This window comes from Chaetodon trifascialis, chromosome 19, assembly GCF_039877785.1.
Source record: "Chaetodon trifascialis isolate fChaTrf1 chromosome 19, fChaTrf1.hap1, whole genome shotgun sequence".
Classification (NCBI taxonomy): domain Eukaryota; kingdom Metazoa; phylum Chordata; class Actinopteri; order Chaetodontiformes; family Chaetodontidae; genus Chaetodon; species Chaetodon trifascialis.
In genome coordinates this window covers 18,876,243-18,903,997 of record NC_092074.1, presented here as the reverse complement: position 1 = coordinate 18,903,997, position 27,755 = coordinate 18,876,243, and the positions used below count along the sequence as shown (strand labels likewise).

Genomic DNA, 27,755 nt, shown 5'->3' with positions numbered 1-27,755 from the left:
CATTTAGCTTGATAAATTACAATTAATCAATAGATAAAATTATTTGCAAATTAATTTTCTTTTTCTGAACTTAATTAATTAACTAAGATAAGATACGATAAGATCAGCAAGCAGGTTACAAAAAGCAAGCACAGAGGCATGAGGTCCAAAAATAAAAAATATGAAAGTTTACAAGATACAGAAAACCGTTCCATCTTAACAAATATTATTACAGAAGTAGAGTTATGTGGATTTAGACTGTGAGTGAAAAAGAAAGGAAAATATGAACGAAGGAGGAAAGAAAGAAGAAAATGAATTTTCAGTCTTTTCAGGCTTTATTTTAACTGATTAAAAGAAGGAATCAGCTGATTAGTGCATGTTTGTACACTCTTGTAAAAGGACTTGTGTGTGTCAGTGTGTGTGTGTTTGTGTTACTTGAGTGTGTTCGCAAAATCCACGTGTCTCAGCCATGGCCCCGTTTAGCACCTCTGACATAGAAACATGATTCCAACTACACTTCCCATAATGCCCCTGAAGAGAAAGGCACTATAACGTCACGAGCAAGCTAAACGACTGCTGGAGATTGTAGTTTACAAAAGGACATTGCTTCCTATTTTGCTCATATTAACGGAATAACTAATATTTCCACAGCTCACCGTTCGCCAGATATTACTTTTCAAATGTGTCTCCGTTAAAAACCTCCCAATAATCTCAGTTTCTTTTATCGATACACCGAAAAACTGCCCGAGGAACTACAATTCCCACAGGACCCGGATGTTGCGCATGCGTGCTGCGCTGCGGCAGCTGTGTGTGAGCGTGTTGGAGTCACGTGGAGACGGTCGAGTCCACCTCAGTCCTGTCCAAACAGAACGTGAGCATTTAGCAGTCTGTCTGTCGGGGCGCCGCTTGGTGCTAAACTGATTCATGTTGTTTTTTTAGCCACACGTCCCTTTAAACTAGACTATTTTATCGAAGAATGAGTGATAACGATGATATCGAAGTCGATAGTGACGTGAGTATTGCCACTTTTCGCTTTTTAAGGATGTTATTCTGCTAGCTGGCGATTTAGCTGAACTAGCGACTCAGCTAGCGTTAGCTGCCAATAAGCTGGCTAGTTTTGCTTTTCTGTCTGATAAGTGTTTCTTGTCGGGATTCTTGTTAATTGACATGCGACGCTAGCCTTTCTTGCCTCAGAGCTTTGCTAATCTGCTAAATTATTTTACTTTCTAGTGACCTCAGCGGAACAGTGAGATTTGCTGAACAGTTATGGCTACAATTGTACTTTTTGTTCTGTTTCTTTGCAGGAAGACTCACCGAGATATCACTCTGTGGTGCGTAATGCTGGGGGGATTTGTCCAATGTCGAAAAATTGTGTCACTGTTGTTGCAAAAGTTGATTTATTCATCACATCCTGCTTCTGTGTTTGGTATTTAATCGATTTGGTAAGGTTAAACTGTGGAGGTTATTTCACAGGGAATGTGAAAGTGCTGCTTTGTGACTTGTGGAAAAACTGCAGTTCTGTTTTAAACTCACGTTTGTACACGGCAGCCCCGCGTCGTTTTCTGTAGCTTTGAGCTGGAGTGCGTTTCTAATAGTGCCGCGATTGTTCCTCCTCGGCATCCGCGTTAGCAGTGCACTGCAGGGTATCCCCTATCCTGTGCGTACGCGGCCATAGGGAGACGGTGACACGACGTCTATATTTAGACCAAAGCTTTATCCCGCTACAATGGCTTTTTTGTTGCATGTTTGTTATTTTTCCCGGTGAATATAAAAGCTTTCTGTGCTCGGTGACAGCCAGCCAGCCCTTCCGAGCCGTTTCCCCCGGCGGTTCACTCCACACCGCGGGGATTCCGCTCGTGATCGGCTTCGGAAATCATACATCTAGGTCATATCGGGAGCGAGAGACGGTTCACGTTTGCACCGCGTTCGTGTCGATGCGGAGGACACACCGTGCGGAGGCTGCTGCGTGCGGCCAGCCGCGCCTGCATCTGTGACAAGCCTTCGTGTCAGGAAGGGGTGCTGCGGGATGTTTTCCTGTGTTGCAGCCGGTGATTAGAGCCATCTTCTCTCTACAGGCCACTGAGGGGCTGGCAGCCTAAATGAATGACGTATAGCTGCATCGCACACCGGCGAGAAAAACACCCTGCACGACTCGGTCGATGCACGGGGGCTGCACAACACGACGACTTGACCTCCAGCCAGAATTGAGCCAGAATTTGAATGCACAAAGCCATTAAGGAGACATTAGTGTTAAATTTTACAGCATGTATTAGAGATGATAAGCTGGTGCCCTCCAACAGACCTCAGCTTCTCTCTCTTGGTCACGGTTACTTGCCTCAGTGCAGTCAGTCATGAGCTCAATTGCAGAGCCTCATGAGAACCTCAAACCTGATTTCAGTTCACTTAGTATTATCTAATTTGATTACCCAAGCTGTAAGCATAAATATGCACGCCCTGATCGCCGTTTGTGTCCCTCAGAGTCAAGACGGTCGCGTCCATCTGTGCATGTCTTGCTCCGAGTGAGCGAGAGCGTAGACTTAAAGTCTGCACGTACAACCAGGGACGATTTGAGGACATATCTAATTGCATCAACAGCTGCCAGCTTAAACCTTCACTTGCTGCCGCTTGTGAGGACATCGTCAATTATGTAACCTATAGCTGAAGTTGCAGCTCTTGCGATTTCCAAAAAATGCACTTTTTCAAATCGCTATTTTAATCCAGAAGTGATGCATTATGCATCTCGCACAGGCAGAGAAATACAATCTTAAATCCTTAACTAATGGTGGGCGACTGTGCAGAATGGAAATAGGCTTCCTGACCTCGATAGTGAGCCTGTCGTCTGCAGATATGTCTTAGTCGTGCGATAAGAGACTGGCTGTATAGTCACAAGCTGAGCCCTGAGGACTTGACGTGTAGTAGGCATTATGTCATAAAGCACAGGGTGGATTGACAGGATGCAATTTCAGAAAAGCAAAACAACTCTCAGGTTTAGATTCTGAAATGTGACCTTTGGCCGTTCAGTAACCAAGACGGACATTTTTCAGTATTTGCTGCCTTTTTTTCTCTGGAGGCTCTGGTTTATTAGCGCTTCCACTGTCATTAGTGCGTGAAGGTTTTCCACGTCGTCCACCAGAGAATCACGCAGAGAATATGAGACGGCCATCGGCGGCCGACGAGCGGCGGCTACCGGCTCTTCCACTCGGCACCTAGAGCAGTTATGTAATGCGGCACGGTCAGGTATGAATAGAATGGAGGGAGCCGCTCAGCTGGTGTGTCCTCTCAGGCAGCCGGCGAAAGGTATCGGTTTTACGATGAACTGATAAAGGCTGCACGTAGGTAATCGGACACTTGTTTTCCGCGGTGCCCGATGTGCTTAACGACTCAGATAGCGTTCATTAAGTCGCCATTAAGGCACAGGAACGTGTCTGAGTGCGCTTAGCTGCACTTAAAAGCACAGTTTGATATCAGTGAACTTGAACGCTGTCAGTCATTAGCGAGTGTCATTTAGATGGCATGCAGCTCAGCCTGGTCCTCATCACCAGATCAGATGCTCATAAACCTCCCATGTGATAAAATGTTGCTGCACCTGCCTGGAATATATCTACAACGATTATTCTCAGGGTGTGTCAGATTATTGGACACAGTGTGCAAAATCATTGATATGCTTTGATTAATCAGACGTTCCTGACTGGATATTTGATCTGTCCAGCAGCATTTTCAGTTTTTCCCAGAACTTTATCATAGCTATTATAAAATGACATATAGCTTTTGTTCATATAACCCTGTTAAAAAAAAAAAAAAAGATGAAACGAGGTTGGTTAACCACCCACATCCTGGTGCATCTCGTCTTGTGATCCTCGCCGTTGTGGTTGATGGACTAAGCAGCCATGTGGCGTTTGGTGTGTGAAACAAAACATCTGCCCTCTTCTCTGAAAAACTTTTATTTCATAGAAGTATATCCACGTGGCCAGCCTCCACTGTGGCAAACCTTGTAATGGCATCACAGTATTTCAGTTAGCGAGAGCAGAAACAGCTGAATTCTGTAAAAACAAAACTGAAAGATGTCAAGCACTTCTTTTTCTGTGGGTTCATTTTCTTCCACATCAGTGGCTGATTCGATTTCATGCAGCCTGATGTAGAGAGATACGTAGAAATAACCAGTTACAATCAGCCAGACGCTTGATGGCCATAATTGCTGAGTAGCTGTATATGGAGCAGCTCCAGAGAGTGCAGCTTGAATACATTTGTTAATTAACTTTCAAACATTAATGATGTGAAGCATCTTATCTGGTGAGCTAAAAATAAGTGGTAGTTTAATACAGATGCTAATACAGCACAAACAGGCTTGAAGCGTAGCACTGGTATTATCTGTATTATAATTCAGTGTCTGCAGTCCTTGGACACAGGAAGTCAGCCACGCGTGCTCTGTAAACCTCCCGTCTGTACGCTGCGAATGCAAGCGGCCGTCAGACTTGTAATTGCATATGCCATCCAGACCAGTCACATGTTTGTTTACGCCGGGGTTAATGCGGGGAGTGGAGTCTCGCCTCGCCGTGGCTCTGCGTGTGATGCCAGGAGGCACATGGTCCTGCTGGATGCGTCTCCTGGGTGGTTTGTGGCTCTTGTGCAACAGGCCGCGGGCGCAGCCGGGCTCGTCGCGGGTCGCGTTATGGTGATTAATACGCTGTGGATTTGAATTAACTGTCTAACTTGTGACGGTTTCAGCTCCGTGTGTGTGTGACATTTAGAGCTTACCTCGCAGTGCATTTCCTGCTTTCTAGCGTTAAATTGCTAACTGGTAGCTTGCGTTTGCTGCAGATGTTTGCAGCTGACTCACACTTTACTCGTCCTTCCTCCCACCAAGCATGCGACTCGCTGAGGACTTGTCCTGACCTGCGTGGTGTCTCACTTGTGGCTACTTTGGTTTTTCTGTCAAGAACTGAGGACAGAGTGAGTCAGATGACACCTGGTCATGTGACTTCTACCTCGTCTGGCCTCTGCCTGAGGCCGTGTTGCAAACACATCAGCTATTTCGCTGCTGATATTCAGATGAGGTCTCGCTGGTTGGAGGTGCACGCGGCCCGTCCAGGTGTGCAGCCTTCGATTGGATGCTGGACTTAATGTCTCAGCCGGGTGACACGCAGATTAGGCTGGAATCAGATGTGACTGGAGGCTGGGATGGTTTGGCCTAAAAACAGGTTGAACAGCAAACTGATCTGCTGCCTGGATGCGGTCATGTGATCACGGCAGCCATCTTGTGCCTTCAGAGTCTAATTTGAATACAAATGTGTGGTTGAAATTTGGAGCCTGTTGGAAGCTGCTGCGTGAGCCTCTGCGTGTGAATTTGTGATTAATGGGCTGTTATGATTAAGCAAGGTATTTAAGTTGGCAGAAGATGGGAGAAACGTGTTTTGATGTGGTGCAGCAGCCCGAAAGTCACCGTGAATTTGATGGAGTTCAGCGACATGATATAATTAAAGCTGAGTAATGTGGAAAGCACAGGGCGTGATGAAGAAGGCAAATATCCCACCACCCAAAAACAACAGTTTAACATCATCACACTAAATTCTGCTTCTGGACCTCGAATCTTAAGCGAGCGCCCTCATAAATCTACATTTCCCGGGGGCTTTGTCTCTCTCGTCCGCCCACCTCTCACCCCGTCTGAATGACTTGAGCTTTTTTGACTTTGACCCCGGTCATGAATTTGAAGACGGCCACTCCTGTGCGCTCCCGCAGAGAGGGGAGGGGAGGGGGCAGAGTGGCTCGTATGGAGGAGGGGGATGGAGGCTCAGGAGGAGGCCACAGAGCGCAGCAACTTCAGGGATGAGAAGTTAAAACGAGCCTTTTTTACACAGTTTGTTGGGCTTTTTATCATCAGGCGGTCCACTGTAGTGCCCGACTGAAAATCAGCCAGTGACACCAGACTATTGATTATCTGTCTTTTGCTCTTTTTGACTGTTAGTTTGACCCCGATTCCAGAAAAGTTTGGACGCTTTGTAAAACATAAATAAAACCGAATGCAATCATTTGCAAACAAGCTGTGTTCACCAAACACAGTTTTCAGTGTTCATGAGCTCGTGCAGTAATATCCTTCATCCAGTCATGTGTTCACAAAGAGGTGAATCAATCATGATACTCTCACCTGTTACCAATCAACCTGTTCACCTGTGGAAGGTTCCAAACAGGTGTTTTTGGAGCGTCTTTCCCAGTCTTTTATTGCTCCTTTTCCAACTTGTCTGAAACTTGTTGCTGCATCAGATTCAGAATAAGCAGATATTTATAAGCTGAAGCATTAAATATGTTGAGTTTGTGCTGTTTTAAACTGAGAATGTCAAAAAGGACGATAGCAGCAGCAAAGTTATTTCTCTAGCACGTTTGTTCACGGGGTTAAGTGTGCTTCAGACAAAAAAACAGCAACATCCATAAATAAAATGTCATAAAGAGAGTGTGCAACACATGAAATAATTACTTATGAAGGGAAACAAAAGATTAAAATATAAGAAAAAGTACATAGTCTAGAATAAAGGTAACGCATTGAATGTATCGTCGTCGTGCTGTTTTCAGTTGAGATTCTGTTTTGTTCATGTCTCACGCAGCGTCCTCGCTTCTCCAGAGTCGGGTTGCGATTGCTCTGAATCACGGCTCGTTGTAAAGGCAGAGCAGGACTTGGCAGCAGAGCGGTTTGCGTATGTTTGACCGGGGACGGCCGGACGCCGCCGTCCTCTACCCACGCTGCTCTGCTGCCGGGCTGAAGGCCTTGTGACTCTTCTCATTGCAGGCAGACAAACGGGCACACCACAATGCGCTGGAGCGCAAGCGTAGGGACCACATCAAAGACAGCTTTCACAGCCTCCGGGACTCGGTACCCGCCCTGCAGGGAGAAAAGGTTGGTAAAGCTCAGCCTGCAGGTCCCTCCAGGCACATGATGGCTCATGTAAGAAAGTTTTGAACTCGTATTTGCATTGTGTTTGCTAAAAGGATAAGTATGATGTCTGTTCATTATGCTCACTGTGACTGAAAGGGACATGAAGGGCGTTTGTAGCACGTGAGGCGACTTTGCTGATTGTAGCGAGCACGCAGAGATGCAGATGTCCTCGCTCGTTCAGTGCGTGTGCGTCAGTGAAGTGGTCGCAGGGACTGGGAGGAGGGCAGATGGTGGGAGAGCGCCGATTGGCAGCAGCGAGACAGTGATGCAGTCTAAATACTTGGACCAGCGTCAGGAAGTTATTATGAGGAAATGTTGCTGCTCTCTTCCTGTTTTGACATCCATGACATTGAGCCGGTTCAGTAACCGGGCACACTGTTTTATTTTCCCCTAAAAGACCCGTCCACGCCTGGGACGCGGCGCGGAGGTTTACGAGATGACGTGAGGGATGTTTGGTGATCATTTGGAAGACGCGTCCACTCGCAGCTGCCTCGCTGCTCGACCCCCACCTCTCTCCCAGGACCGTACTGCAATTATAGCTCTGTTTAAGGGCCAGCATGCATTTTTTTTCCTCGTGAGAGGAAGCAGAATATGTAGAGAATATTAGGGCTGGTACCAAACCTCAGGGCTTTTTGAGCCAGGCTGAAATGTAGTTTTACAAGGCTGCCAAGTGCTGAAGCTGGCGATGATCTGCTCATGTTGTCTCCTTATTCTTTAGTCAGACTGTTCCTCATGTGAGTCAACATTTTGCAGATTTTTCACCATGTTATTACCTTAAACAGCGCTTGTGTTCAGGCGAGATTTATACTTTGATTTTGTGGAATAATATGTTTATATTTTTTAAGCGAGGTATGAAAAAAAGTATTGTCGTGTCATATTGTCTCACGTTCAGGAGTAGATGGTGCTCTGAACAGTTAGCACATTAAGTATAATGGCGAGAGCTGAGACGATAAATCAGTTAACACATTACTGGAAGTAATGAGCAATGATTTGGATCATTTATTAATAACTTTAACAAAAAAAAAAAAGAAGCCCAAAATTCACCTGTGTAGTGGTCCTGGTTCTGGTTTTCTCAGTCTTCAGTGATATTAAACTGAATATCTTTAGTTTTTGGGCTGTTGGAAATTGAAATTTATCACTCTTGTAATTGAGAGAATAATCAGCAGATTTATCAATCAGATCAACGTCTCGGCTCTTTTTGTCCTGAAAGTTAATGCCTTACCTCAAAGATTCACTAATGTTTTGTAGCATATCAGGAGGTGGACGTAGTGACTGCTGCTGCTGCTCATTTTAAGCCGATGAACGGCCGTTAATGGCTGCATTAATCAAAGATGCAGCTGATATTTGTCTGCAGCCGAACGGTCCGCGGCAGCTCTTTTGTTTACTGTAATCGAGGCGACCGCTCTGACAGTAACGTGTCAGGGCCGTGACCTCGCCTGTGGATGTCAGCCTGAAGTGCTGGAGGATTTTGAGAGGTTAAGAGGAGGCAAACTGTGCAGAAACAGCCAGCGTTGTCCCAGATTTCCCTGCAGTAGTTAGAGCTTGTGTTTCTGTAGCGTTGTGACAGGGCCAGAAGTTTTTGTGTGTCAAGAAATGTGACTGAAAAGAACTCTGAATACTTGCGTCATTGCTTCAATTTCTGCATGTGTCACTAACAGCAGTCTACCAAACAGGCGTCTCGAGCCCAAATCCTAGACAAAGCCACAGAGTACATCCAGTACATGAGGCGAAAAAACCACACGCACCAGCAGGATATCGACGACCTGAAGAGGCAGAACGCGCTGCTGGAGCAGCAAGGTATGTCGCACGGCCTCACCGTGGTGCCGCGCTGCAGGCTGGGGACACTCAGGCGAGATGTACGCTCAGGGTTCAGTCATTCTGCCTGCTGAGGGAAGCTTTGAGCATCAGATTTGACCCGCTGCAGCCAGTGAGAGCGGAGAGCAAGAGGGGAGGGCGAGGAAGTACGAATGCTTCACCGCCATGTTTGTTTTGGTTGGCTGTTGTCGTGAGATAAAAGAGAGTGGATGAATGCTTTGAGAACACGTCGTCCTAATCTCAGAATCAAAGCGTTTGTGCCACCACAGCAGAGGAAAGCCAAAGTTTAGTCCCGTCTGAGCGTAGACCACCTTCTGTAAACCAGCTTCCCTCTGATGTCTTCTCTCACGGGCCTCGTTGAAAAGCTCAAACACGTTCCTGTGGTTTACCGTCGCTCAGATAAACCAAACCGCTGTAAGATTTGATCTCTGTGTGGAACATTTTTCCATTTTCTCATTAATTTCAGCCCAATTTTGGTGAGAAAATCGTTAATTCGCGGCACAATCATTGACTTTAAATACATCATCCAGAGTGTAATCTGCACTTCAGGGCACCAAAACTCCCAAATTCACAGGAGGAAGCAAACAGAGCATGACCTCAGTGGTAGTTATCAAATGCTAAGTAAATCAGCTTCATTGTGTCTTTAAATAGGAGTGTTTGCGTTTTATTTCGTTCAGCAGCTCAGCAGTAGATGTGACCTGGCTCTCGTCGACGTGTCCGCTCACAGCAGACAGCATCAGCTAAATGAAGCTGCTCGTTTAAGGTGGTGCTGCTGCTTTTTGTTTACGACAAACTGGATGTGAAGAGGAAATCTGTGTTTAGGCTGCGTTCCACTCAGCAGAGCAGGCTCGTGTAGAAATGGATGGTGCAGCACAGATTATACTTTGGCTTCCTGCTGTTCAGGTTTTCTGCATTTCCTCAGAGCTAATTTCGTCCTCTGCACTCGTGTGATGTGTGTCCCCAGCCTGAGTCTGTCTCCTCCGAGCGTGTAACTTTGAAATCCTTGTTGTTGTTTGTCTTCCTCACCTTCGTCCTCCTGTCATGTTGCAGTCCGCGCTCTGGAGAAGGTGAAGGGCTCCGCCCAGCTCCAGGCCAGCTACTCGTCGTCTGACAGCAGCCTGTACACCAATCCCAAAGGCAGCGCCGTGTCGGCGTTCGACGGCGGCTCCGACTCCAGCTCCGAGTCGGAGGCGGAGGAGCCGCCCAACAGGAAGAAGCTGCGGGTGGAGGCCACTTAGAGAGCCGAGCGGGTAAAACCTCGCCAAGGTCGAGGCGGCGGGGCGCAAGGGAGGGCCAGAGGGTACGCGGCCTTCAAAGCTCTCCAGGCTCAACCACCCCTCCTCCCTTCACGCCAACAACAACCACCACCCCCGGCCTCCCTCACCGTCCTCCTCCTCTCCCCTCCATCTCTGGGTGGGCTCGCTCTGGAGACTCATGACCCCTCGAACTTCCACACACCGCCGCCACAATCGTCTCTCGTCCCGCCCGCCCCGCCCGATCTCCAGGACCAGCTGGGAGGACGTCAGCAGGGTGGAAGACGACCGCTTCAGCCCGTCTCGAGAGCTTCAGGTTTCTCCCCCCCACCCCACCCCCCCACCCCTCCTCCCTACTCTTTGGTTCTCCATCATTGGTGTTTCCCCCCCGAGCAACGTCAACAATCCAAAACCCAAAAAGAGGCAGCTTGGCTACTTAAGGACTTGATGCTTTTTTTGTACCCTCAATAAAGCCCCTCCTCCTCCCCGGGTTGTTTTTGGGGGGGGCGGGCGCGCCAGGTGTACTCCTCCAAGCACTGCTATATTATATATTTTCTCTTTTTTTGTTTATTTTGTTATTCTTGATAAAAAACCTGTTTAGAATTTACACACACACACACCTAGATAAGTCGTCCTGGAGAAGTTTACCTTTTTAAAATGCCAGAATCAAACATTTGTAGCTTACTTTTTCCACTCAAGAATGTGAAGACGCTTCGAAGCAAATGTTCAAGTGATACCCACCTCAGGCCCACCGGACCGCAGATGTTTTCTGCCCGACACGTTTGTTAACACAAGACTAAGAGGAAAAAAATAAAAAATAAATGTGGACTCCTTTGTTGAAATTGATGTTTTGAAGGAGAATATTCCTGAACTCGTATCGTATTTTGTCCTTTAGCTTGAAGTAGTGAATGACTTTAGGTGGCTGAATACATTAGGCATCTCGTTTTATATATTATAAAAAGCATTGATTGGATGTTTTCAAGTTCAAAAAGTATGTTATGCATTTTGTAGTAATCTCACAAGTTATGGGGAAAATGCCAATTTGTCACATGTAGTTTTCCTTAAGGGTATGAAATAGGTATTGAATGTCAAAGGTAGCTCCCGTCTTTTGCAGTACAAGGAGGCGAAATAAGTCCTTGTCGATGTGTTGTGCTTTACACGGTAAAAATCAATGTTGCTGAATCCCCCGAGGAAAAAAAGGAAGCATTTTGCGTGTCTAGGAAACGTGTGTGTATGTATATTGTTTCCATTTTATTTCCATCTAGGAGGATATAATTAGTGTAATAGGTCTTTGTTTGTCCGATTCCATTCCATGGAAATTACAAGTATGTTGTACATACTGCCAACAATTGTCTTGCAAGTTGAGGCCTACCTTTACTATGAGACTATAAAATAAACTATTTTATCCTTTAACGCGCTCCCTGTGATTCATTCAGCGGCCGGGCGAGTTTCTCATCATTCATTATCTTCCCTCTAACGTCTGCGGGAAAACAAACCTTCAGGTTTTTCTGGTTTCCAGTGATGCAGGCAGGTGTCCAGAATAAAGACATAATGTGCTTTTATGTCCGATTATGCAACGATTCTCCCCTTACAGCGGCGTGTTTTCGGACTGCTGAGGAAAAAATGGGCCAGCTGATGTTTTCGTCTGTGAGCGGCAGCCAGTCTACGAAGTCTTCTCACTTCAGGGACGGGCTTTTATTTCCTGTAATTTTCTGCCTTCAGGCAGGAACAGTCTGCATTTTAGAAATACTGGAGGTTAAAGTGTCCTTGTGACGGCCCATTTCTGACAGCAAGAAGGAAGAAGTTTGAATTATTTTGATGTTTGCTGTTTTATTTACTTATTTTCTGCAGGTTTGTTCAACTCAAACCCAGCGGCTGCTTTTAAACCTAGAAATGAAACAATTAGTCATTTAACTGGGCTGTTAATTGACTCAGTATTCTGATAATCATTTAATCTTTTGTCAGCTTTCAAACTTCCAGCTTCTAAAATATGAGAATTAGGAGTATTTTTTCAACATAATCTTTGGGAAACTGGGACGGGCTGTTTCTTTTTCTAACATTGTGTAGACCAAACTGATTTAAGACAGCAATTATCTGTTATTTACATCCCTAAATGGACTAAATGCAAAGAATTAGGTAAATAATTAAGAAACTAAATTTAACAAACTTTCTGGTGGAAATGAACTGAATCCTTTATTATAAAAATAATCAAATGTAAATAAATTCAGTCCAAAAATACCTGACTCAGCCTGAAAATCAGCACCAGGTGTAAGTTTGACTGTTGACTGCATGAATCTAATCCAATACTGCTCGGACTGGATTGTGCGGGTGTTTATAATTTCTTTAAACTGCTTTTTGAGTAATGATTTGTCTGAAATGTGTCGCTTCACAGCTGTAAAACATTTTCTAACACTGTTGTACGAAGTGCTATAGAAAGTTTTATTACTGAAACCACAGAAAGTTTCACTTTTATTTCAGAGAATGAAAACGAGGCATTGCAAGCAAAAACTCAGCTGAATGCGAAGCTGCCCACACACAACCGTTAACCTTTATTCAGCCGGACGCTCCGAAACTCCGGCCCTCGTTTCCGCCGAGGGTCGACCGTCCGGCCGGTTCTTGGGCTCGTCTCCATCAGGCCTGACCCGTTTGCTGGTTCGAGTCCGTCCCCCGGAGGTGGCCGGTTCACACACAGCGACGTCTCCGCCGAGGACCGGCTAGGACTGACGGTTGGCTGATCCCGAGGCGGCGGCGGCGGCGTCCGGCTGCTTGTTGACCTCGGGGACAGGCAGCTGGTGAAAGTGCTGCAGGGCCTGAGCCACCTTCTCTGGACAGATGTTATAAACCGGGTGAGTTGGAGCCTAAAAGGGAGAAGAAGAGGAAAGAATATTATTTCTTTTCTATTTCAAGACGATCGATTTCTTCACAGTGAAACTGCTCAGCTGAACAAGAATCACTCTGTTGAAACACTTCTGCACTGTGTCCAATTGCTCCTAAATGGCATTTTCAATCTTAATGAAACAACATTTCTGAAACCTCCTGGAACCAACTGTCAATACACAGCGCAATACAGTACAGTACAGTACTGAGTAACACTTTATATTAAAGTACACTTACTCACCATTAACTGGTTACTCATTAGCAGCATGTCGGCTCTTTATTTGTCATGATTAATGTCTTTTTCTGGGAGTTAGTTCTGTTAATAAGCGACTAGCAGGCCTGCAGGAAACCCTGCCTTCACCTCACTCCAGGACACGCTGCAGCTTCTACAGGTGCACAGGTCAGAGGATCCTGATTGGCTGCAGACCTCTGTCATGCGTAATCAGGCTGGACTGGGAGGTGGCAGCTGCTCAGCACATCACATTTACCTGCATGGTTTTCTTTTTTATACAGAACTGCTTCAGTGTGATTGATCTGCACATGACAAAGACATTAAAACTTCTATTCCTGTATTATAACCTAAAGCATAATGTCCAGCTTTCCTACAGATGAAACGCTGTTGGGCGACTGGTTGGCTGCTGAATTATGTATTACAGCCTCAGAGGTGATGTGCACATGCATATGTTGGGGGCAGACTTACTGTCACCAGCTGTAGGTGCCAGTAAAACGACAGGAAACAGGAAAATGAACCCCACAGCAGTGCTGCTGCCATCGACATGTCTAAGTTTAACCACATTTGATTGCTTTGCTGCCTGACTCCACCCCACCGCCCGTGCTTCTCCATTTATATTTGCATCAAAATGTAACGAGATCAGGAAATAAGCCCCGAGACTGTCACTGAAATATGAGGCATGCAGTGCGTCTAAAGCAGCAGCGACATGCTCTCTTGACCGTTGATGCAGGTGCACGCGACTAAACTCATCCACAAATGAATGTGCATGTTTCAAAAGTGGCAAATGAAAACCCCTCATTGACCTCATGGTGGAAAACTGAAAGGGTTCGAGTGCATCAGAGGCCAAACGTTGATTTAAAAAGGCGCTTGGTTAATTTAAACATTTCTCTTTTCATTTTCACAGCTGCAGATCGCGGCTGTAGACTCTTATTCCAGAGATTAAAGCCTCAAAACTGATCACGCTGCAGTATTTGGTAATAAATAAATGAACCCTCTGAGGACTAATGCTTGTCTATTTTTGTGGCCACTGCTGACACTTCACAAGTCTAACCACAGAAACCCTCAACCTTGCCGAGCAGACAGATGTGACAAAGATCTGCTGGATTCAGGCCGTTTTCCACTATCTGCTCAGCTGTGAGCCTCTTCTCAGTGGCATAAACTCGTCCCACCAGGGGTGCATGTCCCCCAGAGGATACACACACAGACTGTGGAGTAGCTGAAAATACCTCCATGGAGCTGCGTCCTGCAGCCTTGGTGTGTGTTACCTTCACACAGAGCCAGGCTCGCCGTTTCCAGTCTTTACACCAAGCTAAGCTAACCCGCTGCTGGCTGTAGCTTCATATTAAGCAGACACACACAAACACACACACACACAAACATGAGAGTGGAAGAAATGTTGTCATCCAGCTCTCGGCGAGACAGAGAATATTTTCCAAAATGTCCAACGCTTCCTTTGAGCGCCACTCGCTGTGATTGACAGTGCATGGAAAGCAGCTTGCGAGCTAGCGGGGATGAAACATAACGAGGTTTCTAAGTGACTTCAGCTGCATTAATCTGCATTTTGCATTTTATCCAGACGACGCAGCTGAAACAAATGATCAGGAAATGACCCGTCTCTGAATGCCCTCCCAGCCCTGCTGCAGCCTCACCAGTCTGTTCTCCTCCCTGCCGAGGATCATCTCATGATGGAGGTCCATGTTCCCAAAGTGCTGTGCGATGGAGAGGCCGCTCAGGCAGTAACACGTGTGGTAGAAATCTCTGGATCTGGACACACAAAGACAAAACAGGACAATGATTTGCATGAGTAAAACCACGTGAATCACGTGGACAGCATGTGTGTGTGTGTGTGTGTGTGTGTCCAGATGGTGTGGGACTGACTTGCCAGGCTTATCCAGGAGGCCCCCTGTTGGGTTCTGACAGCAGAGGAGGATGTACTCCTGCAAGGCCTGCTGCTCGAACATCCACCGCTGCCGACTCAGCTCCGACTCTCCTGCACAGACGCAAAACTCTCACTTAAGACTCATTCAATCCACTTTTAAAAATCTTTCAAACATGCAGAAAATTATACTGGGTTATTAAAATGCCACTGTTTGTTTTTCTTATTATCAGCTGCTTATCTGCATTTTTGCCTCCGTTCTGTTTTTAACTTTCTGCTGCATGATGCATTTCCTGAGTGGTGCTTGAAACAGGAAGACCTTGTTACCATACATTATGATGATCAGCGTCATCTTTAAAACTCAGGAGTACATGAACCTGCATGTGAAACTCACCTAAAACTGACCTTCATCATTAAAAAAAAGTGTCTGTTTTTTGGTGAAAAGCTGATGAAACTGAAAACGACGAGTCATGTTTCCACTGAAATGTAATCAGTGAAGCGGACTTGCATGGAGGAAACACAACTCAGCATCTAAAATGTTATTAATACACTGAAGACCTTATTGTCTCGACATGTTGGAGGGAAATAAAGAGCTGATATTGAGCTGATTGAGAAGGAAGGAGACCTGCTGCACTGCCTGCCTGACCTCCGGGCTTTGACTGATCATACAGTACCTTCTTTGAATAAGGCTCTGTGGAGTAGAGGCAGGAGTCCAGCCTGCCAGAAGGAGTAGCAGCCGTCCACCAGTTTGTTGCAGCGGCCCTGGAAGCCTCCTTCAAAGCGCATCTGTCTGCTGACCACCCACCGCTGAGGAGGACACACGACAAACTCACGTCAACCACGACCACAGCCTCGACAGAGCAGAGCTGAAACTTAGCAGAGCGCATGGAGGGAAAGCCGGTGGCTTAACGTGGTCAGACACGGGACGGGATTCTCGTTAGTGTTGCTGTGGAAACCACTAACTGGTGCACATCCAGTCTGCTGGGCTCGGATTGACTCATTATGGGACATTGGGTTTGATACCAGCTGGGGTCTAATGTGTCTGAAGAAGAGCGAGGACAATGATGAGCTCGCTAACGTCAGTGCGCTCCTTCTTCCAAACTGAGGAGCAGACGCCTCCTCGAACGTAAAGCGAGTGTGAAACACGCAAATATACCAGTGAGCCTTTGTAGATGAGGAGCTTCTTCCCATGAATAGAACTTTGGTTCTATCGAGTAATAAACACAGCAAGGCCACACGGATCCAACACGACTCTTTCAATGATTAATTCACTCCCTCCGACCTGAAACGGGCCGTTTTATGGAGCCTCACTCATCCTACATCACATGATGACTTCATAAAAGCCAATTCTGTTCACACCCTCTGAAAGACTCGACAGGCGTGTTCTCATGATTTTCAGACGTCTCCAGATCAGATTAATATGAATTTCTAGTGCAACATCCACCTGTTTTGACAATTAGGGCTCTAAATGTGGTCTATTAAGATGCCCCGTTTTGTCCAAAAACCCAAAGATGTCTGATTTACAATGATAATAAACACAGAAAGACAGCAAATCCTCACAGTTCAGAAGCTGGAACCAGCAAATGTCTCAGTGTTAAAAAACGCTGACACTAGAAAACAGCTGACACACATCAGCTGTGGACCAGTGACACTCTGCGTGCAGCAGAGTCACGTAGACGTTCTCGACCGGGTGTCCACTTCCAACCTCAGCTGAACCACCCAGGAGCACCTCCACCCCCCCCCCACCCCCGGCTGTCACCTCCACCTCCACTGACGCTCAGATTAAACCGCCGGGACAGAAATCCATAGGGTGAAGGGTTTCCAGGGGCCACGCAGTGACACATGACACCTCTGCTGGCATGCTCCTGACTGGATTTTACTACAGAGCAGGTTGTTCAAAGGAGGGACGCACAGAATTTAAATACAAGCTGACTGAGTGACAGCAGGATGGTACTGTACGTGCTGGAGGAGAATCTGAGTGTCATGTGGTGATTTCTCCTGAACGATGACACGTTGCAAAAGCAACCAAAAGCTAAAAAAGGGACTCTGAACACTAGCTGCTATTTGCAGGCTGCTGTCCTGCTGACGCACACCGTCTCCTCCAGATCACCTTAAGCTGTGTGTCACCAAGCATCTGCCCTGCTGCAGAGTCCCTGAACGCAACTCAAAAGCTCCACCCGCACCGAAGCCGCAGGGCTGCTGCTCTGACCGGAGGTGAGGAGGAAACTGATAAAAAAAAAATAAATAAATAAATAAATAAAACACCAAAGCTGTGCAATACGTCACACTGAATGTGTCTTCAGCAGACATTATCAGTCTCAGTTTAACTTCAAATCCTGCTCTGGGTTACAGCATTTTTATTCTTATTTTATCTCAGCTGTGCGTTTCTGCCTCCTGCACAAAGGCTCGATTGTGACCGACGCTGATAACATCTTTTTTTGTGTGTGTGCTTTTAGACTCGAGCCAAGTCCTACCACAGGTTACTCTGAGCAGGGGGCGTTTTATGTAATTCTTCTACTTTTATTTTTTTAAGTTTGGCGGAATAACCAAGAAACGTCCGGTGACGGGAGTGTCTCACCAGCAAGGCTTTGAGATCCAGCATGTGTTCTTTTCCCAGGATGACGAGGGCGGCGGTCCCGCAGAAGGTGTAGCCGCCGTGGGCCTCCAAACCCGGCACTCCGCTCAGACCACCCTCCCAGTTCTGACAGCTGGACACAGAGGAAGCAAACACACCATAAAACACAGCTCTATGGAGAAATCATCCAACGACGGAGCGCTGTGGAGGCGGCGGGCTGTACCTGAGGATCCAGTTGGTCGTGTCTTCAAACAGCTTCGGTGTGAGGATGTTTGTGAGCGATGCTACAGAAGCTGCACAATACGCGCTCCTATAAAAGGAAGAAACACGGATGTGGGTGAGCAGGAAGTCTCCTCCTACACTATCTTCCAAAGCCAAATATAAACATCCAGTGTGTTCTTCGCTGGGAGACATCTTGGCTTTGATTTGTTCACATTTCCTCTGCCTTGAACCTTGAACTTACCAAGAACTGAAAGATAATCCTCAATAACTTGGTGAAAGAGCCGAGCAAATAGAGCATTTGTTGGGGACTATTTTCAGCTGCGGATTGATACGCATTCAGTGGTGAGCGCGTGCTGACCGTACACACAGTGTGACTGAGTCAAACCAGAGGCCGCGCTCATGTTAATGAAGGAACATGTGTTTCTGATGTGTTTTTGGATAATGTCGGTCTATGGAACAGAGGGATACGGTCTTCGTCTTTTCGTGGGATTTGTTGACAAAAAGAAAAATATTGAATATTATCCTCAAATGAAAAGAGGGTTTGAGCAAATCCCTCTGCCTCTTAGGCCAATAAACCTCCAGAAATCCGCTGGATTACCTCAGAAATTAAAGCAGGGCTGCTTTCTCTTAGCTCGTGAAAAGTTGACATCCTGGAGATTGGTGGCTGTCACGGGACGCAGGCAGATAAGCGGACGCGCCTGAGAGGACGAGAGTTTGAGTAACACATAACGACAGCGGAGCAATAATTGGCTGGCGGCAGATAACGGCGTCCTCCGAGGGCGAAAAAGTTCTGCCGACTTTTGAGGCTCTTTGTTGAAGCAGAAGACGATACCTCAAAGCTGCTTACTAAAACCCCCTCTGCTCCACACAGCACGTTCAAAGAGAGAACACACACGCGCGCACGCATGCACACACACACACTCAGCGACTCAAATAACACAAACCCACTCTTACGCAAGAGATGTGGGTATTTCTCCTCTTTTCTATCAACACCAAAGAGGAACAAAAAGAGCATAAAGAGGAGGGAGACAGAGAGAGACGTCCTTTTTAAAAATGTCCTACTTACTTGGTGAAAAGACTAAATGTGCAAATTTATCCGCCTGTCACACAACAAATAAGCGCCGCGGGTACCAAACATGCACTTAATTGTGACATGACGCAGTGTGTTTTTCATGCTGGTGATTTATGGATGTTCCTGTGTGGTGCCGGTGAAGCCAATCCACCAGCGGAAGAGACGAGGAGCGAGGACAAACAGGTGAAGCAGGTTGTGTCATCTTCTGGGCGCTTACCTGACATCCACCTCCCCTCCGATGTGCATCACGAACGAGCCATCTGGCTGCTTCACTGACCAGAGGAAATCTAGCAGCTTCTCCCTGGAGAGGAGAGGGGGAGGTGAGTAGGTAGAAGAGGAGGAGATGAGTGGTGACAAGAGGAGCAGGAGGCGGGCGGGGGTGGGGGTATGGATGGAGTGAAGGGAGCAGAACAGAGGGAGGGGGTGCAAGGCGACTGGAGCGGGGTGAGAGCTGTTTATTTAATGAAGCACTAATGAAAAGTCAGCTGTAAACATGAGCAGCTTCGCATACAAACGCAGAAAACGTGGGAAAAATGATGTAAACATGAGCTCTAAATGCTCTCATAATTAGCTACTGGTTAAACAGCAACAAAAAGATAATGTTCTCCTACAACTGGAATAATGCCACAGCCATTAAACTGAGCGGGAAGAATTCAATTACGGCGAAGAGACGGGATTCGAAGGCACGAATCAATAAATGAACTCAAACAGCGTTAAACAGCCGCTGATTAAAAGGCTTTACAATGTGAACGTGGTTATCATTATACATCACATCAAATGAAAAGAGCTTCTATAGTAATCTGAAGCCCTTTCATTCGGGCTGCATGAGACTTCAGCACAAACAGCCTGACGCCCTGAAGGTGGTTTAATATACACAGCGTTGCTCTCACTCTGCTATCTATAGTACATCGTGTAACTCCAACAAAGTCGCCGTGACAAACTGCTGATCTCGGCATCTGAAGTGATTTTTTATGTGGATTAAAGGCTCCGTTTTCATTGACCTAAAGCCGCTTTGTTTGGACAGAAGGCCGAAACGTTTTTAACAGCACCCGCGTGCGTGTGGATGTCAAATAACTCGAGCTCTGCGGATCCAAACTGACAACAAAGCGTTCGCTCCTCATCGAAGCTGCTGAGCTGCTCCATCAGGCAGAGAGCACTGAAGGAGACGTCAGTGAATGTCAGAAATACAATACTTAACCTCCTCTTGGATTCAGCTTTTTACACACAGAAGTGTCTGAGTCTCTGTCAGTTTGGCTGGAATGCTTTTTTCTTCCTGCCGCCCACGTGACGCGTCACTCGGCTGCGTTTTAACGTCTTGAGTGCAGCGTTAAAAGAGACGTCCAGCCTCATTAGCATGAGTGTAATGAAGCAATCAGTGTAAGAAAACCAGTAAGTCTGTCTGAAGTCCTAAAACGCTCCTGCGTTTGCAACCACCGTGCTAACACCGGGTGCAGTGTGCGGTACCTGTCTATGACATTATAGGCCTCCTCCGTCCCGATGATGCAGAGGGCGTTGACAGCAGCGTAGGTCGGTGCGAGGTGGGCGTGTTGTCCTGGTCCTCCAGCAAAACCCCCCGTTGGGCTCTGACAGCGAGCCAAAAACTGACAAACACTGGAGAGACAAAGACGAAAAAGTTACCCAGGAGAAGACACAAGAAACAACAAAAAAAGGGCGTTCAAGGGTTTCTGGTATATTTGTTCCTGCGTCTGCACTGATTATGTAACCGCAGCCAATAGATGTTTACGGTTTGAAGCTGGGAGGGCTGCACAACTCTGCTCAGTTTATACAAAAAGTGCCTCAACACAGATAAGAAACACTGATTTTGTTGAATTATATGTGAAAAAATGCCTCTTCTTTTATAACAAAAAGGCAACTGCTGAATATTTTCCATCACTTCGGGAGCAGATGAAGATGAAGATGGAAGATGAAGTCCGTTGTGGCTTACTGTCTGAGGGATCATCTCTTCTCTTTAACTTTCTATCAGAGGCTGCACAGGACGGATTTCAGTGTAACTTCGTATGAAGTCAGTGATGCTCAAACAGCAACACATGTGGAAAAAAGACTGAGAAATCCCAGCTCAATGCCTCACTTGGATTAACTTTGCTTAGCAGTAGCTGAATTCTGCCTCTCGGGCCTGCAGAGCCTCGGCAGGCTTTCGAACGAGCGCCGCTGCCTCCAGCTGATGTGGCGCAGACCACCTCAACCACACTTTCTCTGCAGCCTCTGTGCACAAAGCTGCTTCTCTCAGGCGTCCTCTTCATCCTCCGCCATGGAGAGAATTCACAGAACTGTGACTGTGCCTGCAGCCAACTGAGTTGGAAGGGAAACCTTCATTAACTTTGGCCAACCAGCCCACTGCCAGCGCTGACCTGGGAACAGCGCACGTTTCATGGGACACAGAAAGCAATCTGTTGTAGGTTGCATTGTTATGAAACCTTGAACAGGGCCCGAGTGTTTGTGTGTGTGCGCACGAGGGCGTCACGCTGGCGCTGGGCAGTGCCAGCCGGTGTGCTGGCACGCCTCGCTGTAATAATGAGAGAGTGGGCTGGCAGCCTGGCGTCGGTACTCGCCGCGGGGTTTGCAGTGATACTTTCGACTGGCGGTAATTTAATCGAATGGCATTTCAGCGGCGGTCACAGTGAAGTTACAGCTGCGCAAACACGAGACACCTTCCTCTCCCGCTCGGTACTGTCATTAGACCTGGCAGTTGTAATTAACAGTGGTGACGATGTGAGGAAAAACGTTCATTTCGCTGCGTCTTACATCAACACCATGATTATTAATCGCTGCGGGCGTTTTCAGGACGAAGATTAATTGTTGGGGAAGAAGTGATTTAACAACACAACCCCGACTAGAGCCAGCGCTGCACTGGAAAACGGACTGGAAAAATAACCTGGATGTGTTTCTAAGTTTTATTGCTCATTATATGATCATTTATTCTTTAGTCAAACGTCCCCTCGTCACGATTTCCTCTGCTTGGATGATTATAAAAAGTCTTTCTTCAAGTCTGGGAGAGAAGCTCTGAATTTGTAATGTCACACAGTGTGCAGTATGTGGCATGTGATTTATCTGTGCAGTGGCATCTCTGACTATAACACCAGCATGTGCTCATGTGCTGTATTATATATAGTGCCTCGAGGAGTTAATGTAAGCAGAAACTCTTCTTTATATACCCGCAGTGTACTGTGGAACAAAACCAACAACCTCAATAAAAAGGGCCTTTCAGTGGTCAAATCAGAGCTTTGTACAAATATGGTTATTTGGTCTATTTTCACTTTGGTTTTACAATTCCACTGCTTAGTTTATATTTTGACTCTGTCTTTCAACATGTTAAAACCATGTCGGAAATAAATGTTATCAGTTTCACGTCATCCCTTGGATTAAATAAATCAAGTAAAGTAAATACATCGTGGCTCCAGACCCTGGAACAACAGGAATAAGCTGCATATCCTCGTGTATAAATCTGAAAAATCTTATCGATGGTGGCATTTTTACGAGCTCCTGGCAGGCTGAAGCTTGGCGTGCCTCCGCTGCCTCACTCGGGTTTCAAGCTAGCAGGTGATGTCACTGCCTGATCTGAACCAGAAACCTTCTTCTACACGTGTGTGAAAATGCAGCTCTTGAGCAGAACTTGTCGTGGAACGGAGGAGAACCCATCGCTCAGGCGTTTGGACCTGACCGCTGCAGAGCCCGAAATCCTTCCACACTCTGCTTCTCAGGTGCTTTGGAGTCGTGACTGTCCTCCATTTCTGTAGCAAACAGGGTAGCATTACCAGCTCCTGATAGGCCAATAAGGCATGCAACAGGTCAGGCTGATTTTTAGAGCGCCCTCTGCTGGATATCTTCAACAATAAACAACTTCAGCTTCTAACATTGTTGCCTTTAGACCCCTGAGGTGCAGCTGCTGCAGTGAATTCTCTATCAACATTTGCACTGCAGCTTTATTTGCTCTGCTACAATAATTAGAAGAATATGCAATAATAAACAAAAAGCCTCTGGCAGTGCACGGGCTTTATTTGGCTGCATTCACGCCCCTTGGTAGAAGTCTAGTTGTAGAGTGTGAGTCTGTGTGTGCGTGACTCACTCTGAGGCGACGGCAGCAGGAACAGGCTCCTCGAGTAACTCCAGACTGTGAAGAATCCAGAAGCAGAGCCACGGTCTGCTGGCGTCCAGACACTGCCAGCACAGAGACGGACAGCATCACGCATCACATGATCACATGACCAATTATAGCAATGAAGGAGATCGAGAGATCAGTCAGTCACACGAGTAAACAAGCCTGAGAGGACGAGCATCACACCGCTTCACTTTCAGTGGCTGGTAAACGTGTGATGGCATCTGTTCTGTCTTTATTACATAATATTGTGACTCAGCTTCTAATTGCAACATTGCTGCCATGATGAACACTGCAGCGTGTCAATCAAAGGAGACACCGAAATGATCGAGTCTGAGGTCAAATCAGCATGAATCTGAGCAGAGGGCCGAGTGGAAAGCACCTCTTTTCTGACCAGAGTACAGAGCAGCCAACACACAAAAAGTGAGGTGACCTTCCCGGGAGCAGACGAGCATGTTTTTTGCGAGGCGAACACAATGGTATTTCTATTTAAAGCAGAGCTCAGTCTCATCCAGAGGCAGTGAGTGCTGCTGTCCTTCAGGTCTGCTAATTCAAGCCCTGAGTGAACTTCAGTACTCCGTCGTACTCGATGTGTATTTAAAATACACTTAAACAGATACTGTACCTCATAAGCATCTGATAGGTGACGTAAGCCCTTCTTGAGATATTGGTAGTGTTGTTCCCGCAACAACGTTGGCCTAAGGAGCAAACACAGGACAGAGGGATCGATTACAAACAGCTGGACGGAACAGAAAATGTCAACACAGACATCTGAGAAACAGTAAAAGAAGTACTTGTAGATATGCTCAAAATCCAGGATTTTATCTGTAAATATTTTTTAAAATGAAAAAACAGATAAAAAACTAAAATCTCAGATAAACATATTAGTCAGTGGTATTTCTTTTATTTATTTATTTATTGGATATTTTTAGGTATTTTGGCTCCTCTGCAGCCTAATTAGTGTCTCTTTTGCATTTTTTCTGCTACTGTTTCGCTCATTTTCTATTAGCAGGAGATTATTCTGGCCTCAGAGAGCAGAAAAGATAAAAGAAACATAAAAACCAGGGGCAGGAACACGAGTTTGAAACGAAGGGGTTTCTGGAGTAAGACTCATTACAGTGCTGCTTCATCGTTTCGTGCATCATTTGTGTGGTTTTATGTGCATTTTTTGGTGAGTTTTGTGAGATTCTTGGGACGAGCGTTGCAAAAACTAGCTGCAGTTATTAACGCTGCGATATGCTGCGTCAGCCCACATATGCTCGACACTATGAAAATAAACATTACATTGAAGTTACACTCTGTTGATGCTCAGGGGAGAGTTAAACATCACAACAGTGAAAGTCACACACCGTTCGCTTCCATCATTTGAATGTCAGCGAGCGCCACAGGAACACCAATGCAACTTTCATCTGCATGTGTAGCTTCTAGCATGCACACACACACAGTCAAAGACAGCTGACAACCCCCCCCCCACCCCCCACCCCCCCCAGTCGTATTCGCTGCCTGCCCTTTTCACTTTTTTTAATTACACTCTACCTACACAGGGTTAGTCACAGATCGCTGCAGCAATTCTACGACACAACAACAATCAGAAGGGGGGGGTCAGGACCAACGCTAAGCAGCTACAAGCCGGCCCACCCACCACAGTTCAGCTCATCAAACGAGGATTCGGCTGGGCTGTTTAAATGTCGAGGGCAGACCTGGCTACAGAGCGTGCGACGACATGAAACCTGTAATCTTTTTCGCATTGGCACAGGCATCAGCTTTAAAAGTCCTTATTTTTATCTGCCTCGTGTTCGTTTTAGCGGCATGTTTTTCAAATAACTTTTATGTGGCGCACACGGGGGCGTTCTGTAGCTACCACTGACTCCGGCAAGGTCGTGTCCTCAGGTGTGGTTATTTGGGGGTTTTAACAAACCGAGGAGGACGGTGATCTACAATCACACACGTTAACGACAGTGTGTTTTAAAGGTCTGACTCTGACAGTCAGTGTGTTCAACAGTGGCTGCTTTAAGGTTACACTAAAATAAAACGGAGGGGTTTTCTCCACTTTAAAATGCAGAATTACATCTATGGCAGTGTGTAGAAGTCTTCATGCAAGCAAAACAAATCAAAACAGTTGAATGAACATAAAGTGAAGAAGGAGCTTTGGTGTCCAGCCAGACATTTCTGACTGGGGTGTAGCTGCAGTGTGGGAAGCCGGATTCCTGACTTGAATATATTCTCAGTTCCTGGGGAGGTCCTGATGGTGCATTCACAAATCAGCAGACCCTGTTTGGTTTCCAACAGAATATTTATGAATTCTGTATGGATCTTTGTTCCTGGCCAAGAGCACATGAACGGACTTCAATAGAGGCTCAGAAAGAGCTTTTCTTTGCTTCTTCGCTGGCTGCTTTTGTCTAAATTACAGTCTTGTTTGAATTTCTATCCAAAGCTGAAAGCTAACCTCGCCTCCTATGCGCTGAAGCCCAGGCCACACAGAAAAACAGACGATCACGGCTAAATCCATGAATACCATTCATTAAGTTATAGAACCAAACACATTTTCCCATTGGCTGCAAGGTTGCTGACATTCAAGTCCACGCATTTGTCATAGAAATGAAATGAGTCACCCCATTAGGAGAGGACTGATGGCAGCTGATAACAGGAGCAAAGTGTGTGGGCTGATCAACACACCATTCAGATTACAGACATCATACTCCACTGCGCAGCCATCTCCATTGGCAAACAGCAGGTGTTTGTGATCAAAAGCAGCCCCGGCCAATGAGCAGCGTTCTTGGAAATGTCTCATGATGGCAGAAAATGCATTCAACATCACGAGAGTCTCATGAAAAGATGATCGTCATTACCGCGGCTGCACTTTACCTGATAATGTCCGATCATGTGTGGCCAATTATCTGGACAATTTACTGGTCAGATAATGATTTTAATGTACCGCATAAAGGTTTTTATGACACACTGAGATGCAGTCAGGCCGATTTAGTGTCCTGATTTCACATAATTACCGCACTAATGTCAAATCTAACAGTGATACCTGATTGTACTCTTACTCGTACAGTGACTGTGCCTGCAGCTTTGCATGTCATACTTCTAGTTTTATAATGCAGCTAAGAAGATTTTTTGTTGCCTTTCGGCAGCTGAAAATAAAGCAAAGAGAAATAACAACGTGTGCAGGGCAGGGTTTATATCCTGGAGGAGATTGTTAATTTTTCTGCAGCACGTGGACACCCTGGGTACTTACTGTGGTAAGCTGTGTATTTGCTTGTAAACACTGATGACTTCTTCAATGCTGTGTTCCACTTTTTTCTAGTTGAAAAGAAAGAGCAGGAAAGAGTAAATACCAACATATGTTGCATTGTGCTCCAGATAACAGATTTCCCTCAACAGTGCCTGTTTGCAAAACATACACAACACCCTAATTACAATCTAAACTACTTTTTAATTTTAAAAAGATGTATATGAACCTGACCTGACCTGACCTGTATTGACCAGGAATGACTCCTCTGATTTCTCCGCTTTACACTATCTACAGAAACATATTTACTACAGACATAAACAACCGATCACTGAGCAAGTGAGTCGATTCGTAACGGGAGAAATCGATGCTGCAGTTTATTGGTAATTTATCAGCTGTTGAGCTAACATCAGCACATTTACAATGGGCATTTAAAAATGTCAGTGTTCAACACACATACAAAGGCGACAATTAAACAATATGCTGCCTCTGCTAGCTAAATCTGTGATTAGCCATGACTGAATTTAGCCACACATTGGCAGTAAGTCAAGACCACAAAATAAGAAACGTTAATTGACACGGAGCTTCCTGTTGGAATCTTGGTAATGGTCTTACTGTAATTTCCCATGAGCTCCGTCGTACCCTGGCTTAACTGTGTAAGTTACTTAGCTAGCTAACAGCTAACTTAATTCATACTTAATCTCTTTAAGGTACAGCGCTAGCTTACTAAAGGCTCAAATCGCTAACTTTGGCGAGCTAAAACTCGGCGAGCGAATAAACGTGAAACAGTTTCCCCTTTTCCTTGTAATTTATCGGCCGATCCGTAGCTAAAAAATTAAATGTGTGATAAATAAATCTGTCACACTTTTCCAAACGCGCCTCCATCCAGAGCGGAGAGCTGCCAGCGAGTCGCAGCATTAGCATTAGCCACACTAACGAAGCTAATCTGTGTCTCCGCTCACCTGCTCCACTGAAGTCACCGTTTCCACCGCGTCATCCACGAACATTTCTGCGGAATGGCACTCATTGAAGCATCGCAAAGGCGTCGGCACACCGTCCATGATGGTGATATGAAGCGTTCGCTGCAATGATGCTGAAACGGAAACGATGCTGTAGGTTCAGTTAGTTTGTTTTGATAGTTCACTTACTTTCACTGGACTCCGCTCACTTCCTGCCGAGGTTAGAGTGGGCGGAAACTGCGCGAATACCCGCTACGGCGTCTCCAAGGGAACAAACCTCTTTCATTCACTGTAGCGTGAACACGGCACAAAAACACACACATGCTTTTGTAAACGTGTTTGACGTTACTTTTACAATAAACTATGGGTTAACGAGTAAGTATACATGTGACTGTATGTGGCCCAGTGTACTTCATTCCTATTCTCTCATTGGTGTTATGTCACTGACGTCGAAAACAGAAATGCCACCGCGCGCATTATTTCGTCAAGCCAACCACTAATGGAACAAAATAATATCGGAAGTGGTGTGACTTAGCCTTCAAAATAAACATCCAAAGGTTGTTCTAAAGAAAAAATAATTACGTCAAACATAATTGTATGTTTATGGAGCCTTAATGGACA

General features: G+C 46.0%; 2 protein-coding genes across 9 annotated transcripts; one reads left to right on the top strand and one right to left on the bottom strand.

Moving 5' to 3' along the window:
* The first annotated feature begins 823 nt into the window (after positions 1–823).
* Positions 824–11,385, top strand: max (myc associated factor X). 7 transcript variants are annotated; one of them, XM_070986888.1, is made up of 5 exons: positions 824–991; positions 1,284–1,310; positions 6,758–6,865; positions 8,578–8,701; positions 9,770–11,385. In XM_070986888.1, exons 1-5 carry the CDS (start codon positions 956–958, stop codon positions 9,955–9,957), a joined length of 483 nt encoding a protein of 160 aa, XP_070842989.1. In that variant the 5' UTR covers positions 824–955; the 3' UTR covers positions 9,958–11,385. The 7 variants fall into 7 exon arrangements, with proteins under 7 accessions (XP_070842989.1, XP_070842988.1, XP_070842986.1 ...); XM_070986887.1 differs by having other exon boundaries at positions 8,563–8,701; XM_070986885.1 differs by having other exon boundaries at positions 6,758–6,913.
* fntb (farnesyltransferase, CAAX box, subunit beta) lies at positions 11,187–27,591 on the bottom strand. Of its 2 annotated transcripts, none has more exons than XR_011603325.1 (12): positions 27,138–27,373; positions 26,182–26,246; positions 23,566–23,638; positions 22,911–23,002; positions 20,291–20,437; positions 19,044–19,127; positions 17,756–17,842; positions 17,536–17,665; positions 15,632–15,764; positions 14,964–15,071; positions 14,731–14,845; positions 11,187–12,830 (listed from the first exon to the last, which is right to left on the bottom strand). XR_011603325.1 is itself a non-coding variant. In XM_070986883.1 (12 exons), exons 1-12 carry the CDS (start codon positions 27,234–27,236, stop codon positions 12,687–12,689), a joined length of 1,281 nt encoding a protein of 426 aa, XP_070842984.1. In that variant the 5' UTR covers positions 27,237–27,591; the 3' UTR covers positions 11,187–12,686. The 2 variants fall into 2 exon arrangements, 1 of the variants encoding a protein (XP_070842984.1); XM_070986883.1 differs by having other exon boundaries at positions 14,960–15,071; positions 27,138–27,591.
* Positions 27,592–27,755: the final 164 nt, after the last annotated feature.

What these genes read in the sequence shown, in the direction of transcription:
- fntb (XM_070986883.1), bottom strand. Translation starts at nt 27,236, where the DNA reads ATGGACGGTGTGCCGACGCCTTTGCGATGCTTCAATGAGTGCCATTCC. An exon ending in ACGACCAACTGGATCCTCAG is followed by an intron (nt 17,666 to 17,755) that starts GTACAGCCCGCC and finishes CTCTGTGTCCAG; the next exon opens with CTGTCAGAACTGGGAGGGTG. An exon ending in CAGAGCCTTATTCAAAGAAG is followed by an intron (nt 15,072 to 15,631) that starts GTACTGTATGAT and finishes GCGTCTGTGCAG; the next exon opens with GAGAGTCGGAGCTGAGTCGG.
- max (XM_070986884.1), top strand. Translation starts at nt 956, where the DNA reads ATGAGTGATAACGATGATATCGAAGTCGATAGTGAC. An exon ending in ATATCGAAGTCGATAGTGAC is followed by an intron (nt 992 to 1,283) that starts GTGAGTATTGCC and finishes GTTTCTTTGCAG; the next exon opens with GAAGACTCACCGAGATATCA. An exon ending in CGCGCTGCTGGAGCAGCAAG is followed by an intron (nt 8,702 to 9,769) that starts GTATGTCGCACG and finishes GTCATGTTGCAG; the next exon opens with TCCGCGCTCTGGAGAAGGTG.